General features: G+C 47.4%; 1 protein-coding gene across 1 annotated transcript; it reads left to right on the forward strand.

Annotated features, from left to right (window-relative positions):
- Positions 1 to 1,250: 1,250 nt before the first annotated feature.
- PIGU (phosphatidylinositol glycan anchor biosynthesis class U) lies at positions 1,251 to 20,724 on the forward strand. The gene is made up of 12 exons (XM_065645623.1): positions 1,251 to 1,406; positions 3,156 to 3,220; positions 5,299 to 5,358; positions 6,279 to 6,341; positions 7,912 to 8,021; positions 9,738 to 9,838; positions 11,779 to 11,876; positions 13,705 to 13,859; positions 14,328 to 14,471; positions 15,290 to 15,414; positions 16,841 to 16,983; positions 19,052 to 20,724. Exons 1-12 carry the CDS (start codon positions 1,277 to 1,279, stop codon positions 19,163 to 19,165), a joined length of 1,308 nt encoding a protein of 435 aa, XP_065501695.1. The 5' UTR covers positions 1,251 to 1,276; the 3' UTR covers positions 19,166 to 20,724.
- The last annotated feature ends 1,054 nt before the right edge of the window (positions 20,725 to 21,778 follow it).

Here is a 21,778-nt window from a genome sequence, read left to right on the forward strand (position 1 = left end):
AATCCCATTGGCTTCTTACATGAAAATAAGTGTTATCTTCACATACCATGATATGACATGTGGGTTTTCATTCTGTCCATCAATTTTTTAAGAGACTACTGGGTCTTCCTTCCATTTATCTCTGCTCCAGAGGAAGTGTTGTAAAGGCCAGCTTCATGAGAGTTTGTGTGGATGGAGAAACAGTTATCGGAAAAACAGCAGGAAAGCATGTGCTGGGAAGGTAGTGTGTGAAGGCCTCCCAAGAACTCATAAGCTCTGGAGTCTGGTGGTCTTGTTGAAACCACACAGGCTGACAATCTCAGTTCGCCAAGAGCCTGCCGAAAGCGTCCAAGGCCACCACCACTCCCTGCCATCAGCACCAGCTGTGTAACACTGCCCATGGCCAAAAGGGTGGTGGCAGCTACGCACAGGCAAAGACTACGGGGGTATATACACCCGAGGGAATAAAGAACAGCCCGAGGGACTTCCAAACGGCTGCCCAGAAGCCACAGGCCCTCACTGGTGAGCAGCCAGCCGGGCTCAGCCCCTGCTCCAGCGGGGCAGGCTGGGGAGGGCAGCAGTGCACAGAACGTGCGAGTAGCTCCGGGCCAGAGCTGCCACCCCGGGGCACCTCCGCAGGCTGGAGAAGGGGGCGAAGAGGAGCCTGCCGAACCTCAAGGCCACAGGCGGTGTCCTGCAGCCGAGGAGCCCGTTCGGCAGCGCTGCCCGGGGCCACGGCTGCTCCACGCCGGCCCCCAGGGGCCGAGGCGCCGGCCCTGCAGGGCACAGCGCGGCTCCGTGGGCAGCACAGCCGCCGCGGGACGGCCCGCGAGGAGCCGGGGCCAGAGCCCTCCGCGGCGGGGGGCCCTGACCGGCCCCGCGGCGCGGCCCGACCCGCCCGGCGCTGGGACAGGCCCGAGCAGGCAGCACCGGCCGGCGCAGGGCAGCAAAGCTGACTGGAAAGGGGCAGGCGGCGGGTGGAAAGCGGGACACACGCCCGGGGCTGAGCCGCCCGCAGCGCCGAGAGAGCGCCCGGACACAGCCCCGACTAGGCCCGGACTCCGGCCCGGCCACTGCCGCCCTCGCCTGGCGGGCGGGGGGATGCAGCCCAACGCCTTCGCGCTCCGCCTAAGTTCGCCCCACGGCGCTCGCCGTAGCTCTCAGGCAGTGTCGGGAGGCGGCGGCGCGGGGTCTCTTGGTATATGTAGTCCGCCCGGCCCGGCCGGTCCATTGGCGCCGCGTTCTCCGGCGCCGCCCGCGAACTACAGCCGGCGGCGGCCGGTGTCTGCCCGCGAGGATGGCGGCTCCCTTGGTGCTGGTGGTCCTGGTGGCCGTGACGGTCCGAGCCGCGCTCTACCGCTCCAGCCTCGCCGCTTTCATCTCCGAGCGGGTGGAGGTGGCGTCCCCGTTAAACGCCTGGAAGCGAGGTGAGGCCCCGCTCCCCGCCGCGGCTCAATGGGCCGGGGCCCGCGGGGCCGGCGGCCGCCCGGGGCTGGGGACCCCCAGGGGCCGGGGGCGGAGCCGCCGGCGGGCCCGGGCCTGTCCCCGGCCCGGCTCCAGGCTGGGTCCCGGCCCTGCGGGGAGAGGCCCGGGCTGCGGTCCGGGGGCTGGGGTTGGGCCGCTTCTCTCCCGGGCCCCCCCGAGGGCTGCGTGGAATTGGCGGCAGTTGTCCCCGAGGGAAGAGCGAGTGCCCGGCGGCTGCAGGGGGACGGGAGGGCCGCGGGGCCGCGGGCGGGAGCGCGGTGTAGCCACCGAGCGCAGCCGGCTCGGTTGTGCTTGTACAAGCGGATTGTGTCACAGGCGTGTGGGAAATGCAAGAACGACTAAATCTGGCACCGGATATGGAGCTTCGGTAGCCTCGATTGAGTCGCTTTCATTACGCTTGAACTGCACAAGCGCTGCCTCGTGGGGTGAACACACCAGCACGGTTCCCAGGTCCCGCAGAGCGACTCACTGTTTTGTTGTCCTTGTTCAGTTTGTGGCCTCGCACGTTGTTACCAACAAGATTCAGATTCTATTCTGAAGGCTAGGCACGGTTTAAACAAGGCTTCTTGGTGTCATTCATGGCTATAGCACCTGATCCCATTAGGAACCTTTATTTTAAAGGCAGCCTTTTGGGCAAATAATATCCAGTTATTATGCAGGTAAAATTATTTTCAATTTTGGGGTGGAAAACGGTGGCACAGAGTAATAGAGGCCGAAAGCATGAAAGTGTTTGATGACCTCAGGGCTTTCCTCCACAGTGCGTAGCACTTCACGCTGCACAGTATCAAAGTACAGCTTCCAAAAAATCCCTTGCAGCAATGGATCCTTTCTGAATCTTACCTTAGAGCATCAAGGTAGGAGTAAGGAGCACAGTTAGGATCACCTTGAAAAGTCCGGGCTGTTGTCATATGGGGGTTTGGTCACAAAGACAGAATCTGCTTCTCCAGCACATCGCCGAACTGAGAACCTCTTGTTGCTCCCTGCAGTCTCCTCCCTCTGAACAGATGGGCCTGTTTCCTGTAGCTTCTTTCACTGCATACGCTGCTCCATCCCCAGGGAGTCTTTGTGCTCAGTAAGGTGGAACCCTATGAAAAAACATGTGCATGCATTGCAGTGCAAGGTGTAATTACATGATTGCAAAGGATCCAAATTAAGGCAGCAAAATATCAGGAATTTTCAACAACAGATAAAGCTTTTACCTTTGCCTGGTAATATGTGTTAATTTCTGCTCTTTTATTTTGCTTTAGGTTGTTTCATGTCTCTCTGCATCTATTTTAGTCAAAATAGTTCAAATTGTATATTATGTCATGGTTTGTTCTCTTAGAATTAAGTGTTTCTCCAGCATAGATACCATGTATCACATAATAAGTGACTTAAAATAGTAAATATCATACATGTGGTTTATATATAGTTAAGAGCAAAACATTTCAGCTATAACATTTTTAGCTGAAACAAATAAATATATTAAAGCTGATCATTTAGTTACTAAAGACATTTGTGTGGCAGAAGTAAGAAAACAATCAGTTCTAGCTGGTTGTTGGCTTTGTGAGGTTTTGTGTCACCCATTCAGATGGTGATTCAGTGTGAGGTTCTGATGAGCATGGGTGTTTTAAAAGCTACAGTTTTACCATCATGAGATTTTTCTCTCCCTACGGTACCGGATTCTAATGCAGGTGTTCTGTTTGTTCCAGTGGTTGAAGGATTAGCTCTGCTGGATTTGGGGATCTCGCCATATTCTGGAGCTGTTTTCCATGAGGTCGGTATGCATGTTTCATTTTAAACATGATATTCAAATGGCACGTTTCTTAGTCTTGCTGCTCACAGACTGGCAAAGGCTGGGGAACCTGTCTTGTCCCAAAACTTCAGAGAACTTAGAGTTGTGTAGGTGTCTGTGCAATAGTTGTATACGTAGTGACACAATGAGGGAATGCAGTTTGTCATGGGATGACTCATTGCTGTGCAGATGATGAGCATAGTAATATTTTTTTCTGCATAAGGAGAGTCTGAAATAGAGGAAATCTGTAATAAGTAAAAGACTCTGCTCAATCCAGATGTTTCTGCCAGCAGAGGCCAGAGTGGGTAGAGACAATGTCAGTGTGAGTCTGAACACAATTTACTGGATAGCAGCATCTTGACTTTCTGCATTTGCAGAAATATTAGCCTTAGCACAAGCATGCAATACATTTATTCCTCATCTTGAAAACACCTCGTTCCTCCAGACACTTAAGCACCTGTGGGGTTTTTGTGCCCTTGAGTGGTCTTACTGATATGAAGGCACACTTGTACATAGTGTCACCTGGGGATGAGGCAGATATCTTGTATACTTTGAAAACTTGTTTCTCTTCAATAAATTCTTCTTTAAATGCAATTTTCTCCCAGACTGTAATATTTTCCCATGCTTATTTATACCATTGCATTGTTTTAAAAGTATTTCAAAATAAATGCATTTTCTGACAGTGAAGACTGAAATTACACCATTGTGGTGGTTTAACCCGAGCTGGCAATCAAACCACCACAGCCACTCGCTCACTCCCCCCGGCAAGGAGAGGAGAGAAGTGGAAAGGAGAAACTCGTGGATTGAGATAAAACCAGTTTAATAAAATAACAAAATAATACAAATGTACTGCTACTAATAATTATATATAGAAAAATAAAATATAAAATAAGTAATGCTCAATACAATTTCCCATGAACTCCATCTGTGCCAAGCAGCCAGTCCCAGGAGGAGACACCCTGGTCCTGAACAGCCGATCCTGGGGAGAGAGAGAAAAGGACAAAGGGTCAGAAAGGCCCAGAGGCCACTGCAAAATGGTAGAATGACAAACGGCCGAACTAAAGAAACTCTCGAATTCCACCAGAACAGAGAATGGGAACGGGTCGGGAAAACCCGTCTCTCATTAAATATGAAGCCTGACGCTAATGGTGTGGAATATTCTCATTGCTCAGTCTGGGTGTCAGTCAAGGTCTGTCCCACCCATGTCCCCATTCCCAGCTGCCTCACACCTGTAGGCAGAGCTCAGAGAGACCTTGGCTCCCAGACAACAACTAAGATAACAGTGAGCTCTGACATTGTCTTTATTCCAACTCACAAGGCTGGCAAGGTGCTTGGAGAAAAACATTAATTGCGTCACAGAGTGTTATCTTCTTATTCTGAAACTAAATCCAAACGATGACTGTGCTCTCTACAAAAAAGAAGAGCTTCTAACTGTGTGAAGAAAACTAGCTCTATTTCAGTTAAACCAGCACAACCACGTAAATATAGTGCTTCCAGAATAAGCTTTTCTGCCAAAGGAATTATTCAGAAACATGCTCTTCCTCTTACCATAGAAGGGAAAAGCTGTAGGAGTAAGAGGATGATAGGACTGTAGTCCTACTGCTTTGTGGTTTTAATATGCTTTATTCTTTTTGCTTTAGAAAAGACTTATCTAAACAGGCTAGACAGTGAAACCAGCTATGTAGAAAAAAGTTTCAAAAGTACCTGCAAACAACCTGAAAAAAATAGATTCTATAGAAAAAAATATTTTCTAAAGCTGTTCTTTAAGTGCTTTCTATTATAACTCCACCACTATACTAGTGGAATTGAAAAGCTGGAATGGAATATAACTTCCAAAGTTGATGGTGTCTTTTATAAAGGGTAATAGAACTTTGCAAGGAAGAAGACCAGTAAGTGTGCTTTGTTTAATCACTTTACTCTGAAGAAACAACCTTGTAGAAGAGGCAAAAGAAAATTGCCTTTCGTAGCCTCTCATAGTACTACTATATTTTTCTCCTCAAATCGGCAGTTGTTTTATCTGGACAGTATTTGACATGGGTTTCCCTTCTGCTCTCTTTTAGACCCCTCTGATAATATATCTCTTCCACTTCGTGATTGAATATGCTGAATTGGTGTTCATGGTAAGTGGTCCTGGAAAGATCCTCTTCAAAGGTCCCATTTTGTGAAATGCTGAGCACGACTTTCCTTTTACTCCTGCAAGCATCAAAGACCTTCGGCCTCCCTGTAGTTCAGATTCCTGCTGAGCTCACAGTTTCATTAGAAAGGCAGCTTTGTCTATATAAACCCACGCTTGGGCTTTTCCCTTGTAGATATTCCTTCTTTTTTGTGAGTTTTTGGTTAGATAAGTATCCCTGCAGAGGGACAGGATGTTGGCATTTGGTTTCAAATTTCAAGGTTACCTTTTGCGGGTCAGAACATTTTGTCCCCCCAGCCTAATCGCGACATTGCAGTGGTTCTCATTAAAACCCACTGCCACACCCCAGTTCTGCAAAGGGAGCACAAACGAGTTAGTCCTCCAAATGTCCCTTGTTGTAAACGGTTCTCCAAGTTCTGTGTGATTCAGGAGGACAGAAATCACCCGGCTGGCTGCACGTGGCACCTGGTGGGGCCTCTCCCGGTCCCTGCAGAGCTGGCAGGGCTGGTGGCCCAGGTGACGGTGCTGCCTGTGCGCTGGGGACAGCTGGGCACTGTCACCCTGGGTTAGTGGGCAGGTGGGTTTAGCCAGCTGGGCGCTGCCCCTGCGTTGCCTATGCTCTAATTAGACCACTGATTCTATTACCCTTATGTACCTCTTTCCCCGTAATTCCCCATTCTCTTGTAAATGGTAATATCTTTGGTACGGCTCATGGCTTCAAGATTAAGCGGTGGCGTGTGAGCACAGTGTACAAATCAGCAATCTAGTGGTTTTAAAGCTTGTTTTCTCTACTTGGGAGCTGAGTCAGATCAAAGTCCATATTCAACATGGCAGTACTGTCCAATACCTTTTTCTCCATTTGTTTATTTTGCTTACAGTCAGTCTGTCTGTGCCCTTCTTTTTTAGATAACTGATGTGTTAACTGCTATTGCCCTTTACTTGGCCATTCAGGACTTCAACAAAGTTGTGGTAAGTGTTGCTGATCCTCTTCTCCCAGCAACTATAAATACATCTTGTACCAAAGAAAACACATGCCAGAGCATACAGTATCAACCTGTCGGTATTGCAGTAAATCTGGCTGTGTCTGGATGAACAATAAACATGAAGACTGAATGTGGTAAGCATGAAGTTTTGTTGTGGCAATATTACGGTATGAAACAAAGTAGTGTCCGTAGCTGCCACACTGCACTTGAATGATGGTCACAGCAGTGTAGATTCTTTAATCCAAAGGGAGACTAAAGAATTTGAGAAATTTGTGAGAATGTAGTAGCCAATGAAATGCAGACAAGTCTGGGGTCATGGTTCACAAGATGAGATGTGAGATTTTAGAACATGTACTGAAAACCCATCTTCAGCTGTTGTGGCAGTTTGCAGCAGGCAGAATTTAGTTACTGGACTGTGGTTTTGGCAAGACTTCTGGCAAGACTTCTGCATTACTTTTTTCTCACCTCTGCTACAACTTCTCTGTGTTTTGTAGCTGGAGCCTGAGATGTTTTACCCTGATCATGGTTTGTGTTTGTACGTAGCATGAGTTAATACACAGACTGGAAACGGGTAAAAGAAAGAATAAACCTTCCAAGGATGCTGAGGTGACATAAATCATCCTACTGAGCCAGGTGAAAGTTTGCCACCAAATATTACTTGCTCCCTTCAAATTTTAAGTACGTGCATTTTGAGGTGAGTGATTCCTTGCCAGCTCTCCCTCATAAGCAGCTCTGAGAGCATTTAGCATAAGCACCGCTGAGGGCATTTAGCCTAAGCACCACTGTGCTCTCTGCGATCCCAGAGGGGCAGCAATTCAGTATCGACGTGAGCAGGGAGGCTGCATTTTCTACAGCATCTGTCTGGTCCCATCCAGCTACATACTGACTCCGTGTCCTCTGACTTCAAGACTGAAGAAAGAACTCATTATAGAACTGCAGATGTGTAAAAATCCTGCGTGTCAGTTACTGTGCTCGTTGAGAATTTATTGCCTCCATCTCTCTCCTTTGGTCTCACCATGACATAGTTCAGTAGGTTCATAATTCAGATTTCTCTTCTGTTTCCGTAGAGAGCATTATAGAACAAGACAGATTAAAGAGAGCAGTCTTGGGTCCCTAAAGGAGATTTGCCATAGACGTATCCATCTTCAAAGTAACAAAGACTGCGTGCTTCTCTGACTTGGTTTCTTAGGGGCTTGCATGTTGAACAGTGAATTTAGAAAGTCAACTTTCCGTTGGAGATCCAGACAAGCTGTAGGAAGATTGAAAGTACTTAGCATGGTGAATTCACTGCCAGCTGCGTCAAGAGTTAGACACAGATAATTAAGGAAGCTCAAATGAGTAGAGATTATCTGCTTTCTCATGACTTCTACTTCAGTTGTTAAGTATTTGGGAAAAGAGAGGGATTTTTTGTTGTGTTTGTACAACACCTCACAAAACATGAGTTTTGGCTCACGCCTGACGCTTAGTTATACTGTTCCACAGTCATGAAAGTCCTGAGTGATAAGAAATAATGGCTTTCGTCATCTGACAATCTTTGGTCACTTTCTCTTGTTCAGTTCAAAAAGCAAAAGCTCCTAATAGAACTGGATAAATATGCACCAGATGTGGCTGAGCTCATCCGGACGCCCATGGAGATGCACTACATCCCCCTCAAGGTAGCACTAGTGTAAGTATTGCTTCTTGGCGCTGCTTTGGTTCCTCAGCTCCCTTTGGGTTTTATTTCTCTGATTTGGCGCTTCAACAGTTGTTGAAGTTGTTGGGCTTTTTTTCCCCCAGAAATTCTGAATTTCCTATTATATGTAACCCCCCCGCAGCTCTGAATACTCAGTTTGAGGGTGAAAGGCTGATGCTTTTCCAAATGTTTGTTGCCAACAAGTAAATTCACTCGGGCCCTCTAAGACAGGCTCAACAGCATAACATCATTAATTTGGTAGCGAGAATGTTGTGTCTGCACAGATCACGTCCCCATTTATTTTGCCTGTATGCTCATGTCATCAAGACTGATTTTATGCCTCCCAAATGTCTCAGCTGTCTTCAGAAAAGTTAGGAGAATTTTTGAGCAGTCGAACAAAATGTTTGCTGAATATCACAACTTGAATATCCTAGAATTGCTCATAATAATTCAAAGATATTTTCAGATTGTCATCCTAATAATGTCCTGTCTTGGTTTTCCTCTGCGTACTAAACTTTTTTTTATTTCAGAAAGCTTCAAATAAGATAAATAATATACAAGCAAGGTACTTAATGTCAAATAAATTTTTAATTGGGATTTTGACATGAATAAATTATTATCTGAATTATTCTGTGTCAGACAGAGTTTTCCATTAGTTAGGTTGTTCTTTTTTCTTATTTTTGTATGTATTTTGTAAAATGGTAAATTCCGCAGGGCAAGAGAGTCTGTGAATTGCAGATTGGTTTGTATTTAACATTGTTTCACCAGCAAAGCTGGCATTAGTTTGTCTCTCTCCTGCTGTGGGCTCTTCCTCTGGAAACACAGAAAAAAGCCAGATTGGGACCTGGAGAAGTAGGAAAATGTTTATGTAAAGAAATAATTAGGAAATCATCAGTCCTGTCTGCTCACTCTGATGATTGATGTAGTTATTGGCAATGCTGATGGGTACATTATCTTGCTTAATGTATTGGTAATCCTCCCAGACATTTTTTCTGTGCTTTTGGGGTTATTGTAATTCCTATTTCCAAAAGAAGCTGGCATCTTTATTAACACTTTACTAACACATCCTTACTAACTAAAGGGTGGCTGCATTCTGGAAAGTAAAGGTGTTCAGAGCTTACTGTCTTTCCATAGTTGCAATTAAAATATGCCAGATTTTCTTAGCTGGCAGGTTTTGTGCTCAGGTCGTGTTGTGGGGAGCACAAGTGATTGCTTTGCCATAGCTGGAATGTGCAGGTGCAGTTGGGTTGGGGGAAACTCTGCCAGTGTCTCAGGGTTTGTTTCCATCTTGCTATCTTCTTATTTTTATTACTTTCTTAGAGTCAGTAAATGTGAGTAGCAGAAAGACTTTGGATCCAATATTCCTAGGTCTGACTGAATAAACGCACAATGTTTCTGCAAAGCAAGGAACATTTTTGGTAGTCGTTTTCTAGGGTAGATCTTGGATTTTAGGCATCTTCCCAGCCGTCTCCTTTTCTCCAGTGTGCTCCCTGTGGCCACTCTGTCCAAGGCCACGATCCAGGGATCTGTTCTATGCTCCAGACTAAGGGATCTGTTCAGCTGAACTAATTTGATGATGAGAGGATCCCATCAAATGCAAATAAACAAAAAGAAATGGCAAATTGCATCTGCTTTTCCTTTGAATATCTCTTTGATTAGATGATGTCTCCTTTGAATGGCATGACTAACTCGACCTTTGCTCTTTTCCAGGTATCTGTTAAACCCCTACACCGTAATGTCTTGTGTGGCAAAGTCCACCTGTGCCATCAACAATACTGTCCTTGCGTTCTTCATTTTAGCTACAATAAAAGGTAACGCAGTGGAGGAAAAAAGGTTCATTGTGTCTTTCTATAAAGATTAGAAAATTAGCAGAAATTAAATCGAAGTGGAACTTTACAAATATGCTTGCTACACAGATCTCAGGGAAACACATCAGAAACGAGGACTGGAGCAACGTCAAAGTTCTACCTGAAATCACAAGAGATCAAGTCAAAACTTGCTTGAATTTCAGTATACCTGGGAGTTTAATCTCTAAAAACTGACTCCTTCTCCTGGATGACTTTGAATAGTTTTCTGTTTATGAAGAAATGTGTGTCTGTGTGTAGGAGGACATAATGCTCCTGCTGCTCTTTCTTTTGTACATGAATATGCACTTAAAGTGTTGTGTACAATTTATTTTCCAAGTGTGTCTTTGAACTTTTATTCAAAAGCGAGCAGTTGCCTGCAGCTATTATTTGCCTTTCACTCATGGTTGTAACCTTGGTTTGAAATTAGTTAATTGAGCTTTGGGGAAGCCAAAACAGTAACCAAAGACCCACACCAGTACAGTTGGATAGATTATGACAGAACAGCTGTTTCGTTCACTTTGTGCACAATGCCAGCTTTCTGTTTCTTTTCTGACTTCCCAGTGCTCAAGTCTCTTAGCATACGTGATTTGTACAAGTCACAGAAGTTTTAGGAGTTCTGTGCTGGGTCAGAGGAAGGGTCTGTCTGATCTTGTCTCTGGCAGTGCCCAGACCCAGACACTGCAAAGAAAGCTGTTATAGATTATATTTGTTAGTGTTTCCGAAAGAAAGTTTTCCTCCAATTATTGATTAATTGAGGCAAGAGAGGTTTTGATTTAAAAAGCATTTGCGAAAGCAAATGAGTGGGGTCTTTTTAGTTAAACTGATATTTAACCGTTCACTGATACCGTGAATAGTTCAGTCACAGACAAAGCTGTAGCAGCTGTCCCCTGTGTTTTGTCCCTGGCTGGGAGTGTGGCAGCCTCTCAGTTTTAAAGTGGGCAGAGAGGGTATCGGATTATGACGCTGATTTCTGGGTACCAGTTCCTTAGATCTGTGCAGAATTGAACACTCGATAAAATAGAGGACAGGGAGGTTTTTGTCTATGTGAGTGTCGTTTAAGAACAGAGAAGGAAGGCTCATCAGGTCAGCCTGTATTTTCTCTTTCAAAAGGTCGAAGCAGAGAGCAGCTCACCGAGTGTTTGATGTCAATAGGCTGGCAATTAATCCAGTGCAGAGTCAGGATTCTTGCTGTCTAAGCTGCATTTTTACAGATGACTTCTATCAAATGACATAAGATGCTATTGTTTAACCTGGAACGTTTTGTACTTGCTTTCCGGTGTTGGGCAATAAGAGTACTCAGCACTTAGCTCTACCTGAAACACCTCAAATAAAGCTTCCCCAAGGAAGGCATTCATATTTTTAAGACCACTTGGAAAAGTGCTAATCCTATTTATGCCTCAGTTTTGGTGTCTGTAAAGTAGGGCTAATGCCCCTTCATTCCTTCAGCTGCAGACTTGTGCTCGCTCTTTTTCACAGATCTTTGCTGGAGGCCCTGACACATTCTGGTGACCAGGTTATCCAGCATGCCCAGTAGAACAGCTTTTTCATGTGGATGTGACGTCAGGGAATGCATTCTCATGCATAAACAGCAGCCAGCATGGTCTATATATAGTCTGAACTACATGAATCTCTTTCTGTATGTGAATGATGGGAGATAGAAACCAGTCAGCAGTTCTTTCCTGTGGGAGAATCACCTTGGTATGAGTCATTCTCCGTTCAAAATGTAGTTAATAAAAAGACACTCTCCAGGACACATTCTGCTAAAAACGCCTTTAAGTGATGTCCTGATGTTTGTAAAGCCTCTGCAGAGGGTTGTGCATTTCTTCACATTTGGACTGCCTGTCTGTAAGGCTGTTTATATTATATGTTCATTACAAATAAATGTATTTTTTTTTTCTTTGCAGGTAGTGCCTTACTCAGTGCTGTGTTTCTGGCCTTAGCAACATACCAGTCACTCTACCCGCTCACGTTGTTTGCCCCGGCACTCCTTTACCTGCTACAGGTAGATGATTTCTGACTGTTGGTACCTCTCATCTTCTTGTAGCTGTGCAGGGACAGTCCTTAGCTATTGAGAGGGGAGTTGGGCAAGTCCTGAGTTTCAGAAAAAGTGGCTCTCCTCAAGCCATGGAAGTTTGAAGCCTTATGGAGATGCCTGTGCATAGAGAGAAGGGAGCGGAAAGTCATCTGCAGAGCTGGCTTGCCCAGTATAAGTGCTATTCTTTGTGTCGCGTGAATAGCAAAGAAGATTTTGGACCTGGAGGGGAGGATTGAGGAGCTGTATGTTTGAATCGCTCAAACTTGGAAGTGCTGATCTGGAGTTTAATGGCGAAAGGCAAGCGCTTATGAAAGTGGCTGGTTGCCCTTGTCCGTTCTCCCCCCCATTCCAGGAGCCCTGGATCCCCGCAGGGCTGCCCGTGCTCGTTTGTGGAGCACAGGGCCCCACAGACAGATGCAGAACCAGCCCAGCCGTGGGCTGGGAGGCACAGCTGTGGGCAGGGGCAGCATTAAAGCTGAGGCAGCTCTTTGCTAACGAGTGGATTCATCACCGGTTTGCCTGCGTGCTTCCCGCTGGGCTCTTTTTTAGCTCTTGTGCTGATGCTGCAAACAATGACTTAACTGAGAGTCCAAATTATAGTGCATTTAATGAAAACTGATCATTTGCTGGTCCTATTCTGATATGGGAGCAAGGTGAAGCTGTGACTGTTAGCAGAGGACTCTTACCCTAATTCACAGATCACTTGGTGATCACTTTTATTACTTCTGCCACTCTGGAAGTTCTGCTGTTGAGTGTTTCACCAGTCTTTCTTGATTGCTTCTGTCCTGTCTCCCTAGTGATTGTTATGGCTAATCTTAAGTATGGGTTCATTACAGTCTGTTCTCAAATTTTGGAACTTCAAAAGAGAACGTAGAGTCCATTCTAGTCCATTTTCTTTCCATGACAATCTGACATGAATGTCTCTTACTTTTTACCAGAAATTTTATTATTATTATTACTCTTTGCAAGGCAAGAACATCTGCAGGGTCACTGTGGCTTTTTCAGTTTGATATATTTTTAGGAGCATTTACTTTATATGGTTTATATTTTGGTCTCATTTGTTCTCTTTTAACTTAAAGTGGCAGTAAAGTGCCGGCATTGCGTTCACAAGCAACGAGTGCTTTGATATGTGAGTGTCTAATTTGCAGCTTTTAAAGGGGATCATGCTAGAGTGTGTTCTTTTACCAAGATTTGTAGATGTACTTTCTTACATTCCCTATACAGAATTAAATAGCTTTTCTTCACCACTTTCTAATCTGTCCTGCCAAAACTCATTGGTAAGCTTGCTGACATTGTTCCAGCAAGTGTCGTTAAACACACACTGACTGTAAGAACAGAGCGTGCTTTACACATCAGCTGGAGCTGGCTCCCTGTGCACCTCCTGCCAGGGGAAAACCTGGGGCCAGGTGGAAAAGCTGCCGCACTGATGGGGGTTCCTGCACTGGAAATCAGGCAGCGGGACAGTATTGCAAACATCTCAGGTGCAAGTGTAGCTGTGAGGGGGTGGGTGTAAATCGTACATTGAGTGCATGAGACTTGACTTGCTGCAAACAGAAATGACCAGCTTAGCTACGGTATTTTCAAGCATGGCTCCAGAGATATGTGAAATGTGGGGGACTTAATTTGCCACAGTGAAGAATATAAAGCAAATTGTGCTTGAGCTGCTCCTTCCAGTGCCGTAGTGCCAGTATTTGATGCTTTCTTTCATCGATATAAAATGAACACTGAACACTCGGGCTTTCTTTTGGCTTTCCATCTGATGAGGGAAATCTGCCTGCTTGTATTTCATTTTCAGCGTCAGTTCATACCAATAAAACTGAAAAGCAAAAGCTTCTGGCTCTACACCATGCAGTACGCAGCCCTGTACCTGTGCAGCCTGGTGGTGATCATCTGCCTCTCCTTCTTCCTCCTCAACTCCTGGGATTTTATCCCATCTGTTTACGGGTTTATGTAAGTATACGTTTTTTTCTGTATAGCCTCATCTATCTTGTTTCTTGTGCATCACACACACATGCCCCACTCCCCGTCCTAAGGAGCGTGTGCTCTCTGGTTAAACTGGCAATGCAATAAGAGTGTGTGGAGGAGTGCAGGCATTAGCCAGCCTCTGGTAATTAAGTAACAGCAAGAATTGGAGAAGACAGATGTTTTCCACTGAGTTTTGTTGTTGAGCTACCATGGCTGTGAAATTTTCATCTCTGGAGAAACGTCTGCTTGGGAACGGTTTAAATCCTGCCGGGGCATAGGGAAGGATTAGTCTCTTTTCTCTCCAGGTTTTTACCCCTTTGGTTTCACTTCCATGGATTTAAAATATAGGTTCTCCATCTGGTAGCACACAATGATTAATTAATGTAACAGAAGCAGGGCAGTGAAAAACAACCATTTTAAAATGTTACCTTGGCTTTTCTTTTCAAATTTCAGCCTTTCTGTTCCAGATCTGACACCCAATATTGGCCTTTTCTGGTACTTCTTTGCAGAGATGTTTGAACACTTTAGTCTTTTCTTCGTATGTGTATTTCAAATCAATGTGTTCTTCTACACCATCCCCTTGGCAATAAAGCTAAAGTAAGTATATATTTCTCCACTAGTTTTCTTACTCTCGGTTGTCTGGTGGAAGCCGATAAGGCTGGCATCAGATGGCTGGATCTACAAGCCTGAAAAAGATAGGGTTTTTTAACAGGGCCTGTACTCCTCATTTCCCAAAGTTTCAACCTTTACTCCTCTTAAATAGAGTGAGTTGGGCTCTGCTGTGCATCAGATGTGTTGCAGACATCAAAAGAGCAGAAATTTAGGCTATAGAGGTGCCTGCTCCCTGCCAGCATAAACCAGTGCAGTCAGAAAGCAAGAACTGGAACATCAGGGTTTTTATTGTCAGGAAAGAAAGTGAAAACTTGAGGACATTTCTAGCAGACTGCACTGACGTTACCCTCCTTTCTGATAAAAACACCCATTAACACGCCTGGATTCTCAGTCAGCTTATCCTGTTGAGTTGGAATGGATACAGACATCAGGACACACCAGAGGGAAAACTGGGGGCTTCTCCAAATCACCTTCAGAGGGAGGTGCTGGTTGCATTTTGGTGGATAAGACAGAGCTGGGGAAGCCCAGATGACCAACTGCATGGATGTATGTTGAGTTGAGCCATGACGAGGCACCAGGTTTTGTGTGAGGGCAGCAGGCAGATGTGCATCCCCTTATCCTGCTTCTTTGCAGAGCAGCTCCATGTTCCCCACCCAGCACTCAGAGGCTGGTTTAGAGAGAACAGGGGTACAAGAGCCTCTTTGAGCCCATCCTCCAGTATATTTGTGCCCTTGCTGCTATTTATATCCAGTTTCCAGGGAACCTACTGCATCCTCTTACCCTTCATGTCTTTTCCCTTCTAGGGAGCACCCCGTGTTCTTCATGTTTGTCCAGCTCGCAATCATTTCTATCTTCAAGTCCTATCCCACCGTGGGAGACATTGCACTGTACATGGCCTTCCTTCCAGTCTGGAGCCACCTTTACAGATGTGAGTTCTTTGTGTTTGTCCCTTCTCTGGAATGGGAAAGGGTCTGTCCAATAATTGTCGGCACTAAACCAAACCAGGGCTGTCTGGAAGGAGGCTTGATTTTGCTGGTGATGATACAGTCTCTAACTTGTCTTTAGGACTAGGGTTGAAATTGGTTGAGGAGAGAATTTTCACTTGTACCTTATCTTCCCCCTTTCTCCAAGTTATTCTGAAGATTAACTTTTTTACAGTCCTGCACAAGGGATGTGGCTTATTTAAAGTACATCCATCCTTCAAATGCTTCACTCCATGTAAGGCTGTGTAATTTGAACACTGCTCCTGCAATTGGTGAGTCCCCCAGCCTTGAAATCCTGCACCTTGCAGTGGTTCTTTGTTTTGCATCTGCTTGTTTGATTAGAGTGAAAGTAACTGAATTATTCCAAGCAATTGTCCAGTTTTTCTTAAATGCCTCATAAAGAACCTCTTTAGCTTCTGAGAAATCCTGAGTCAGGGTGGTTCAGCTGCACGTTCCGAACGTGTAGGTAAGGTGACTGGGACCAGTGAGAGGGACAGTCATCTGTCACATGCTCCCACCCCACAGTGAGTGAACAGACCTACTGAACAAGAAGTTTAAAAAGAGAGATGTGAACAGGTTTGGATGTGACAATGCTCTTAAAATGTCAGGTAGCTCCCTTCAGCTGCAGAGCCATTCAGGTACCTTCAGGGGCATTGGCTGAGCTATAGCACAGCAACACAACTGCCGAGATGAATTATAATACTGCTGCCGAAGGACACGCATAAGTAGTTCACAGAAAAGAAAATCTCTTCTGGCCTAGTAGTTCCTAGCTCTTTTAGACAAGGTTGTGCTTGGTTTTTGTCCGTCTGACACATACACAGATTAATGGATTCTGGCCACACTTGCACCTCCCCAGGTCATGTGTTTGTCAACACATTTGACCTAATATGAGTTTCCTCCTTGTACGGTGCTTTCATTTCCTTACCACCTCCTGAGAAAGTACCTCTTGTCTTATGGCCCACAGGTTCATTTGTTTCCTTTGTCGTCAGCTTGACGAGGTGTGGGAATGGCATGCTGTCCTCTCTGAACCATGATGCTGGTGGAAAGGCCCTTCTCAAAACTGCTGGTTACTCTAGCGTAGACTCCAAAAAGCCAAAGTCCTCTAAAGAGGAGTGTTTGGAAGTAGAATCTGGAAGGAAAGAGCTACAAATGAGGATTTCACACTCAAGCAAAGACAGAAGTATTTATTTTAAAGGGAAATATAGTGGATATATAAAAGCTTATTAAAGCAAACCATGAAAGATTATTGGAAAGAAGTATTTGTTGACAAGTGCCTCTCCCTCACTGCACATACCTTAGATACCATTGCTGGTTGCGTGAGCATGGCTGCTCAATAATGCATCATTTTAACAGCTTGGTTTTCTTTTGCAGTCCTCCGGAACATCTTCATCCTGTCATGTGTGCTCATTGCCTGCTCCTTCCTGTTCCCTGTCCTGTGGCATCTATGGATTTATGCAGGAAGTGCCAACTCCAATTTTTATTATGCCATCACGTTGACTTTCAACATAGGGCAGGTTAGTAGAGCGAGGTAAACAAGGCTGCACTTTGGGTAGGTCACCGGATCGGGGATTCTGACAGCAGCAGTGAGTTCTGCAGGATGTGTCTGGCTCTTCGCATCCTGTGTGTCTGGCATAGCAGCTTCCAGCCTGTCCTTCCTCCAGCTGGAGGCTGCCTCGTCCTCACCTTCTGGCACACTAATGGGCAAGGGTTGTTGTAGGATTTGAGCTATAGCTTAACAATCCAGCTGGGCTGTACTGCTAGGTATGTGGGCTGGTGCTTGATAGCAGAGGAAAAACATCTCGGTGTGGCAGGACTAAGGGCACACATGAAGGGCGAGGGTGAGCGAAGAGGGAAAATGGAAAAAACCACAGGGCAGCAGCAGCGGGGCCAGATAACAGGCAAATGAGAACTGCCCATACACAGGGACGTGGCACCAATTTTTCGGAGCGTGGTATCTCACTAAAACACAGGGTTGGGGGGTTGTGCAGGTCCCAGTCATAGCAGGGCTTGCTCGCCCTGCTGCTCTCACAGCCGTTCTAGATGCATGACGTCCACAAGCCTTAGGGAAAGCAGAGCTGGGCACCCTGGGAAGATGGAGTTCAGTGTACATGGTTACTACAACCTTTGCTAAGTCCCTCCTCTTCTCTCTGCTATTCCTCACGTCCCTGAGCCCTGAGAGAGTTTCACATTTGGGTAAGCAGAATGTTCATTTCACGTTAAAGTTGCCTTTATTTTGAATGTGCCTCAGCCATTTACATTTGTCTGCTGCTCCTAAAACTAGAGGAGCGGTTTTGTCAGGGGCTGAAAATCACCTGCTTGTACAGCCCCCACCCCCTTGATAAATGGGCACAAGCCCAATCTGTAAAAGCAAAATGAGACTCTGTGCAGTGAGTGGGGTGAGAGGGAGTATAGAGATACTACTAAGAAATGCTTATAGGAAATTGGGAATGGTTCATTAGCTCTCTAACTACACATCTTGCAATGGAATTAAAGGAATAGTAAAACTTTAATTACAGATGGCAGGCGTTGCTATTCTAAGAGGATTTTTTTTCCTACCGGAGAAAGTCATCACAGATCCTGCAAGGTCTTACGCTGTATGTAAATGCAGACAGAGCAAAAAATCTGCTGATTTCCTTGTGAGAAAGAATGAGCCCTCATCCCCACTAACCACAGTGCTTTTAGTCGCACTGCGCTGCCTCGGAACAGCCAAAGTGGGGCTGAGGAGGGAGGGACTGGTGATGTCCACATCAGGTTTCCATGTTCACTGCAGTTCTCTGCAGGCACTTCCTTTGTATTTCCCATTACAGCGTGGCTGGTGGCAACACCAGCCTGAGGTTCAGCCGCCTCCCGAGCAACACAGGACAGCGCCTGCGTCGGTGTGTGTGGCAGCGTGCTCTGACCTGGGCTGGGAAGATGTGGGGACAGCCAGCTCTGCTTGCTGCTTAAACGGAGACACGTGCAAGCGTGTGCACGGGGTTGGCTGCCCCACGGAGAGGGCACCACAGCCCAGGGGCAGGAAGGAGATGCAGAAGTGACGGGGGTGGGAGAAGTGCTTTTGTCTGGTGTTGTGCCTGGATGTTGTACTGTGAAGCCACAGCCTTGACATTTCAGCTCTTCACCCCTTAGCCAGGTATGATTTTGTTAAGTTGCTAAAGCTTGTGTTTGCCAAGGCAGACCTGGGGATCCGTGGTCTGCTGCTGCCTGCAAGCTTCTTACCTTTTCTGATAGAAAGAGCAGTTGAAAAACAATCACAATTGAAAAGTGCTTAATAGAGATGGTCTGTAAAGCTGTGGCACAGATGGACCTGCCATCGTCATATATTTTGGTCAGTTTGTGGAGCTATTCTCCGTAGCAGAGATGTCTGTGAGAGCACACTGGCAGTACAATAAGTAGATTAGTTTAAGTCTCCCCTGGTTTAATGCTGCAAGGAGTGTTGACAAAATCACAGTGTCTCCTCTTGCAAAGTATGGTGAACAGCCTAGGAACTTCTGAAACCCTTTCAGGGTCCATCACAAGCACAAACCCTTTTTCATTCCTTGTTCTGAAGCATCACTGATGTGTCCGAACATCTCACTTCTGCAGATCCTGCTCATCTCGGATTATTTCTATGCCTTCCTCCGGCGGGAGTACTACCTCACTCACGGACTCCACTTGACGAGGCAAGACGGGACAGAGGCCATGCTCGTTTTGAAATAAGGATTTGCCCACCATTCCCTGGGACATGGACCTCTCTGAGGAATGTGCAAAGCTTGGGGTACGTGGGGTGGGGGGGAAGGTTCCCTGAATGAGGTCTGACTTTGGGAATGATACCTACTGAAAGGAAGGGCTGAGGTTCTTCTGGGAATACCCTCCTGAGCTGTGGGCTCAGTGCAGAGACTAAGAACTACAAGTAGGAGCTGCAGTGCCTCCACTGGTGCACCTCCCCTCTCCCCTCAGCTGTGCTTTTTCACTGCGACCTCAGCCATCAACTCTGGGCAGTCCAGCAGGAACTGGAGAAAGTGTCTGAACTAAAAGCAGGGCTGAATCTCTGGCCTAGGAAGAGCTCAGACCATAAATTGTTTCCTTTACTATCACTGCTTCTTGGGGATGTTTGCTTCTGGAAATTTCCCCTTCACTGCTTTGACCAGTAACGCTCCTGCTCGGCACAAGGCGATCTCTGGGTACCTGGTGCTCAAGCCTGGGATGCAAATGCCATTTCTTGGATCTGTTGTTGTGGGATCTGGAAAAATCACATGTGCTCAGGCACAGTGGGTGCTTGTGAAACAAATGGTGACCAAGGATGAATGAATGACCTGTTGGAAGGAGGTCAGCTGAAGCTGCTGCCACAGGTAGTAATCCTGGAGCTCAAACACTAGTAAGAACTGGCACTGGGGTGAAAGGAGCGGGGTGGGTGCCGGCTGGCTGCTGTATCCCATCCAAGCAACACTGGCACTTCATGTCCGGAGCTGCACAGAAGCATTTTAGGGTTTCTGAAGAAGGAACACGACTATGGAGATAACAGTCCCGTACTCCGTGTTTCTGTGGGTGACAAAGCCTGGCGCTGCAGGGCCCGCTCGGGGCAGCGGCCTGGCGTGGAACGAGCAAGCTGCCTGCCTGGCTGGGGACCAGAGGGTGTCCAAATCCAGACCAAATCCAGGAGGCTGAGCCAGTGCTGCCGTGGAGTTGGGCTCCAGGTGTTCCACAGCCACTTAGCACTATGGGATGTGCCCTTCCCGTGGTGCCCTCTGGCAAGCACAGCAGTGGTACTGTGTGGCTGTGCACAGGGGCTCTGGTACAGCACTCGCTCCCTCCGGTGCCTCTGCACTCAGTCCTGCTCTCTGCGGAGTTGCTGCTGACCCCTGAATGTCACGCACTGGGCGATTCCTCCAGGCTGGCCTCTTGCTGTGCTGGGTGTACGGTGGCAGAGGAGCGGTGACCCCAGTGCGGGAGCCTTCTCCTGGTGCCGGGCTGCGGGCAGCCAGCTTCCCGCTGGTCCCTAGAAAAACCCAAAGGGCTGGGAATGTCACAGCATCAAACTGCACCTGGCACAGAGCAACTGGGAGCCCAGCGTGCCCAGGCAGTGGTGTAAACAGCCCGTCTTTTTTTCTGGACAATTAAAACTTTTGCCTTACTGCACTGCTATTAGCGCTTTGTTGGGGGTGTTGATCCGGTTCAGGCCCCCGGCCGGGACAGGCCGTGCAGCCCTGGGCCATGGCGGGGGCACACGGAGCCCGGGCTGCTCCCGGCTGCATGGCATGGCCGGAGCTTAATAAACTGCGCAATTTTTAAACAGCTCTTGTGTGCTCAGTGTTTGGGAGGGGGTGAGGACTCGGGGGGCACAAGAGGGTGAGGAGTGGTTTGGGAGGCACCAAGAGGCACAGGGAGGGTTCCTGAGGGGACTTCAAATCAAACAGGTGAGGACAGAAAACAAGTGGCCCTGGGGCATGTCAAGATGCAAACGTGTCTCTGGGGCGCACTGGTACCCACTCGGGTTTCAGGAGACGCCAGCTATGCACAGTTCAACCCGGCAGCAGTGCAAAAAATCTTAATGAGAGGATGAGTAGCTGGGGCTCTCTGGGGGGTCCCCATGTTACAGTCCCCTCCTCACCCACAGCAGAACGTGATTTGCCCATCAGCAGGGAGCTGATGCTGCCAGGAGGTGACAGGACTGGGCTGAGGGGCCATGGGCAGCAGCTCCCACCTCTGTCTGCAGCAGCCGAATTTGCTCCCGTGACTGCCCAGGTCCCCACTCTGGCCACCCACCTGCCAGGCTGGCTCCATCTGGGAACACCCTCCGGGGAGCAGGTCCCAAAGCTGGACTCAAAAGTGGTTCTGAGAAGAGGCAGTGGTGTGAGCACGGGGGGCAGGAGCAGGGGATGAGGCAGGGGCAAGAGAATTTGGGGCAGGGATAAAGACAGTGCAGAGGAAGGGGCAATGGGCAGGAACAAGGGCAGGGGCTGGGACAGGGCAGCAGGCAAGTCCATGGGCAGGGCCAGTGGAAAGGAAAGGGCAGGAATGGGGAACAGGCAGGTGCAGGGCAGGGGCGGTGACAGGGATAGAGACCAGGCAGGGACAGTGCAGTGGCAGGCACCGTGTTGAGGACAGGGACAGACTCAGAGACAGTGATAAAGACAGGGCAGGAGCAGGGTCAAGGCCAAGGCAGGGACAGGGGAAAGGACGGGGACTGACCCTGCTGGCATGGGTAGGGACATGGAAGGGGCAGGGACAGGGAGAGAGCTGGGACATGCATGGCCATCCTACAGCAGCTCAGGCAGGGACTGGGTGCCCCATCCTGGCTCCTGGGCAGTTGGTGAGGCCCAGGAAGGTTTT

Source organism: Caloenas nicobarica, chromosome 15 (genome assembly GCF_036013445.1).
Source record: "Caloenas nicobarica isolate bCalNic1 chromosome 15, bCalNic1.hap1, whole genome shotgun sequence".
Classification (NCBI taxonomy): Eukaryota; Metazoa; Chordata; class Aves; order Columbiformes; family Columbidae; genus Caloenas; species Caloenas nicobarica.

Coding starts and splice junctions, on each gene's coding strand:
- PIGU (XM_065645623.1), top strand. CDS start 1,277: ATGGCGGCTCCCTTGGTGCTGGTGGTCCTGGTGGCCGTGACGGTCCGA. Junction 5,359..6,278: donor ATGCTGAATTGGTGTTCATG/GTAAGTGGTCCT, acceptor CTTCTTTTTTAG/ATAACTGATGTGTTAACTGC. Junction 6,342..7,911: donor AGGACTTCAACAAAGTTGTG/GTAAGTGTTGCT, acceptor TCTCTTGTTCAG/TTCAAAAAGCAAAAGCTCCT.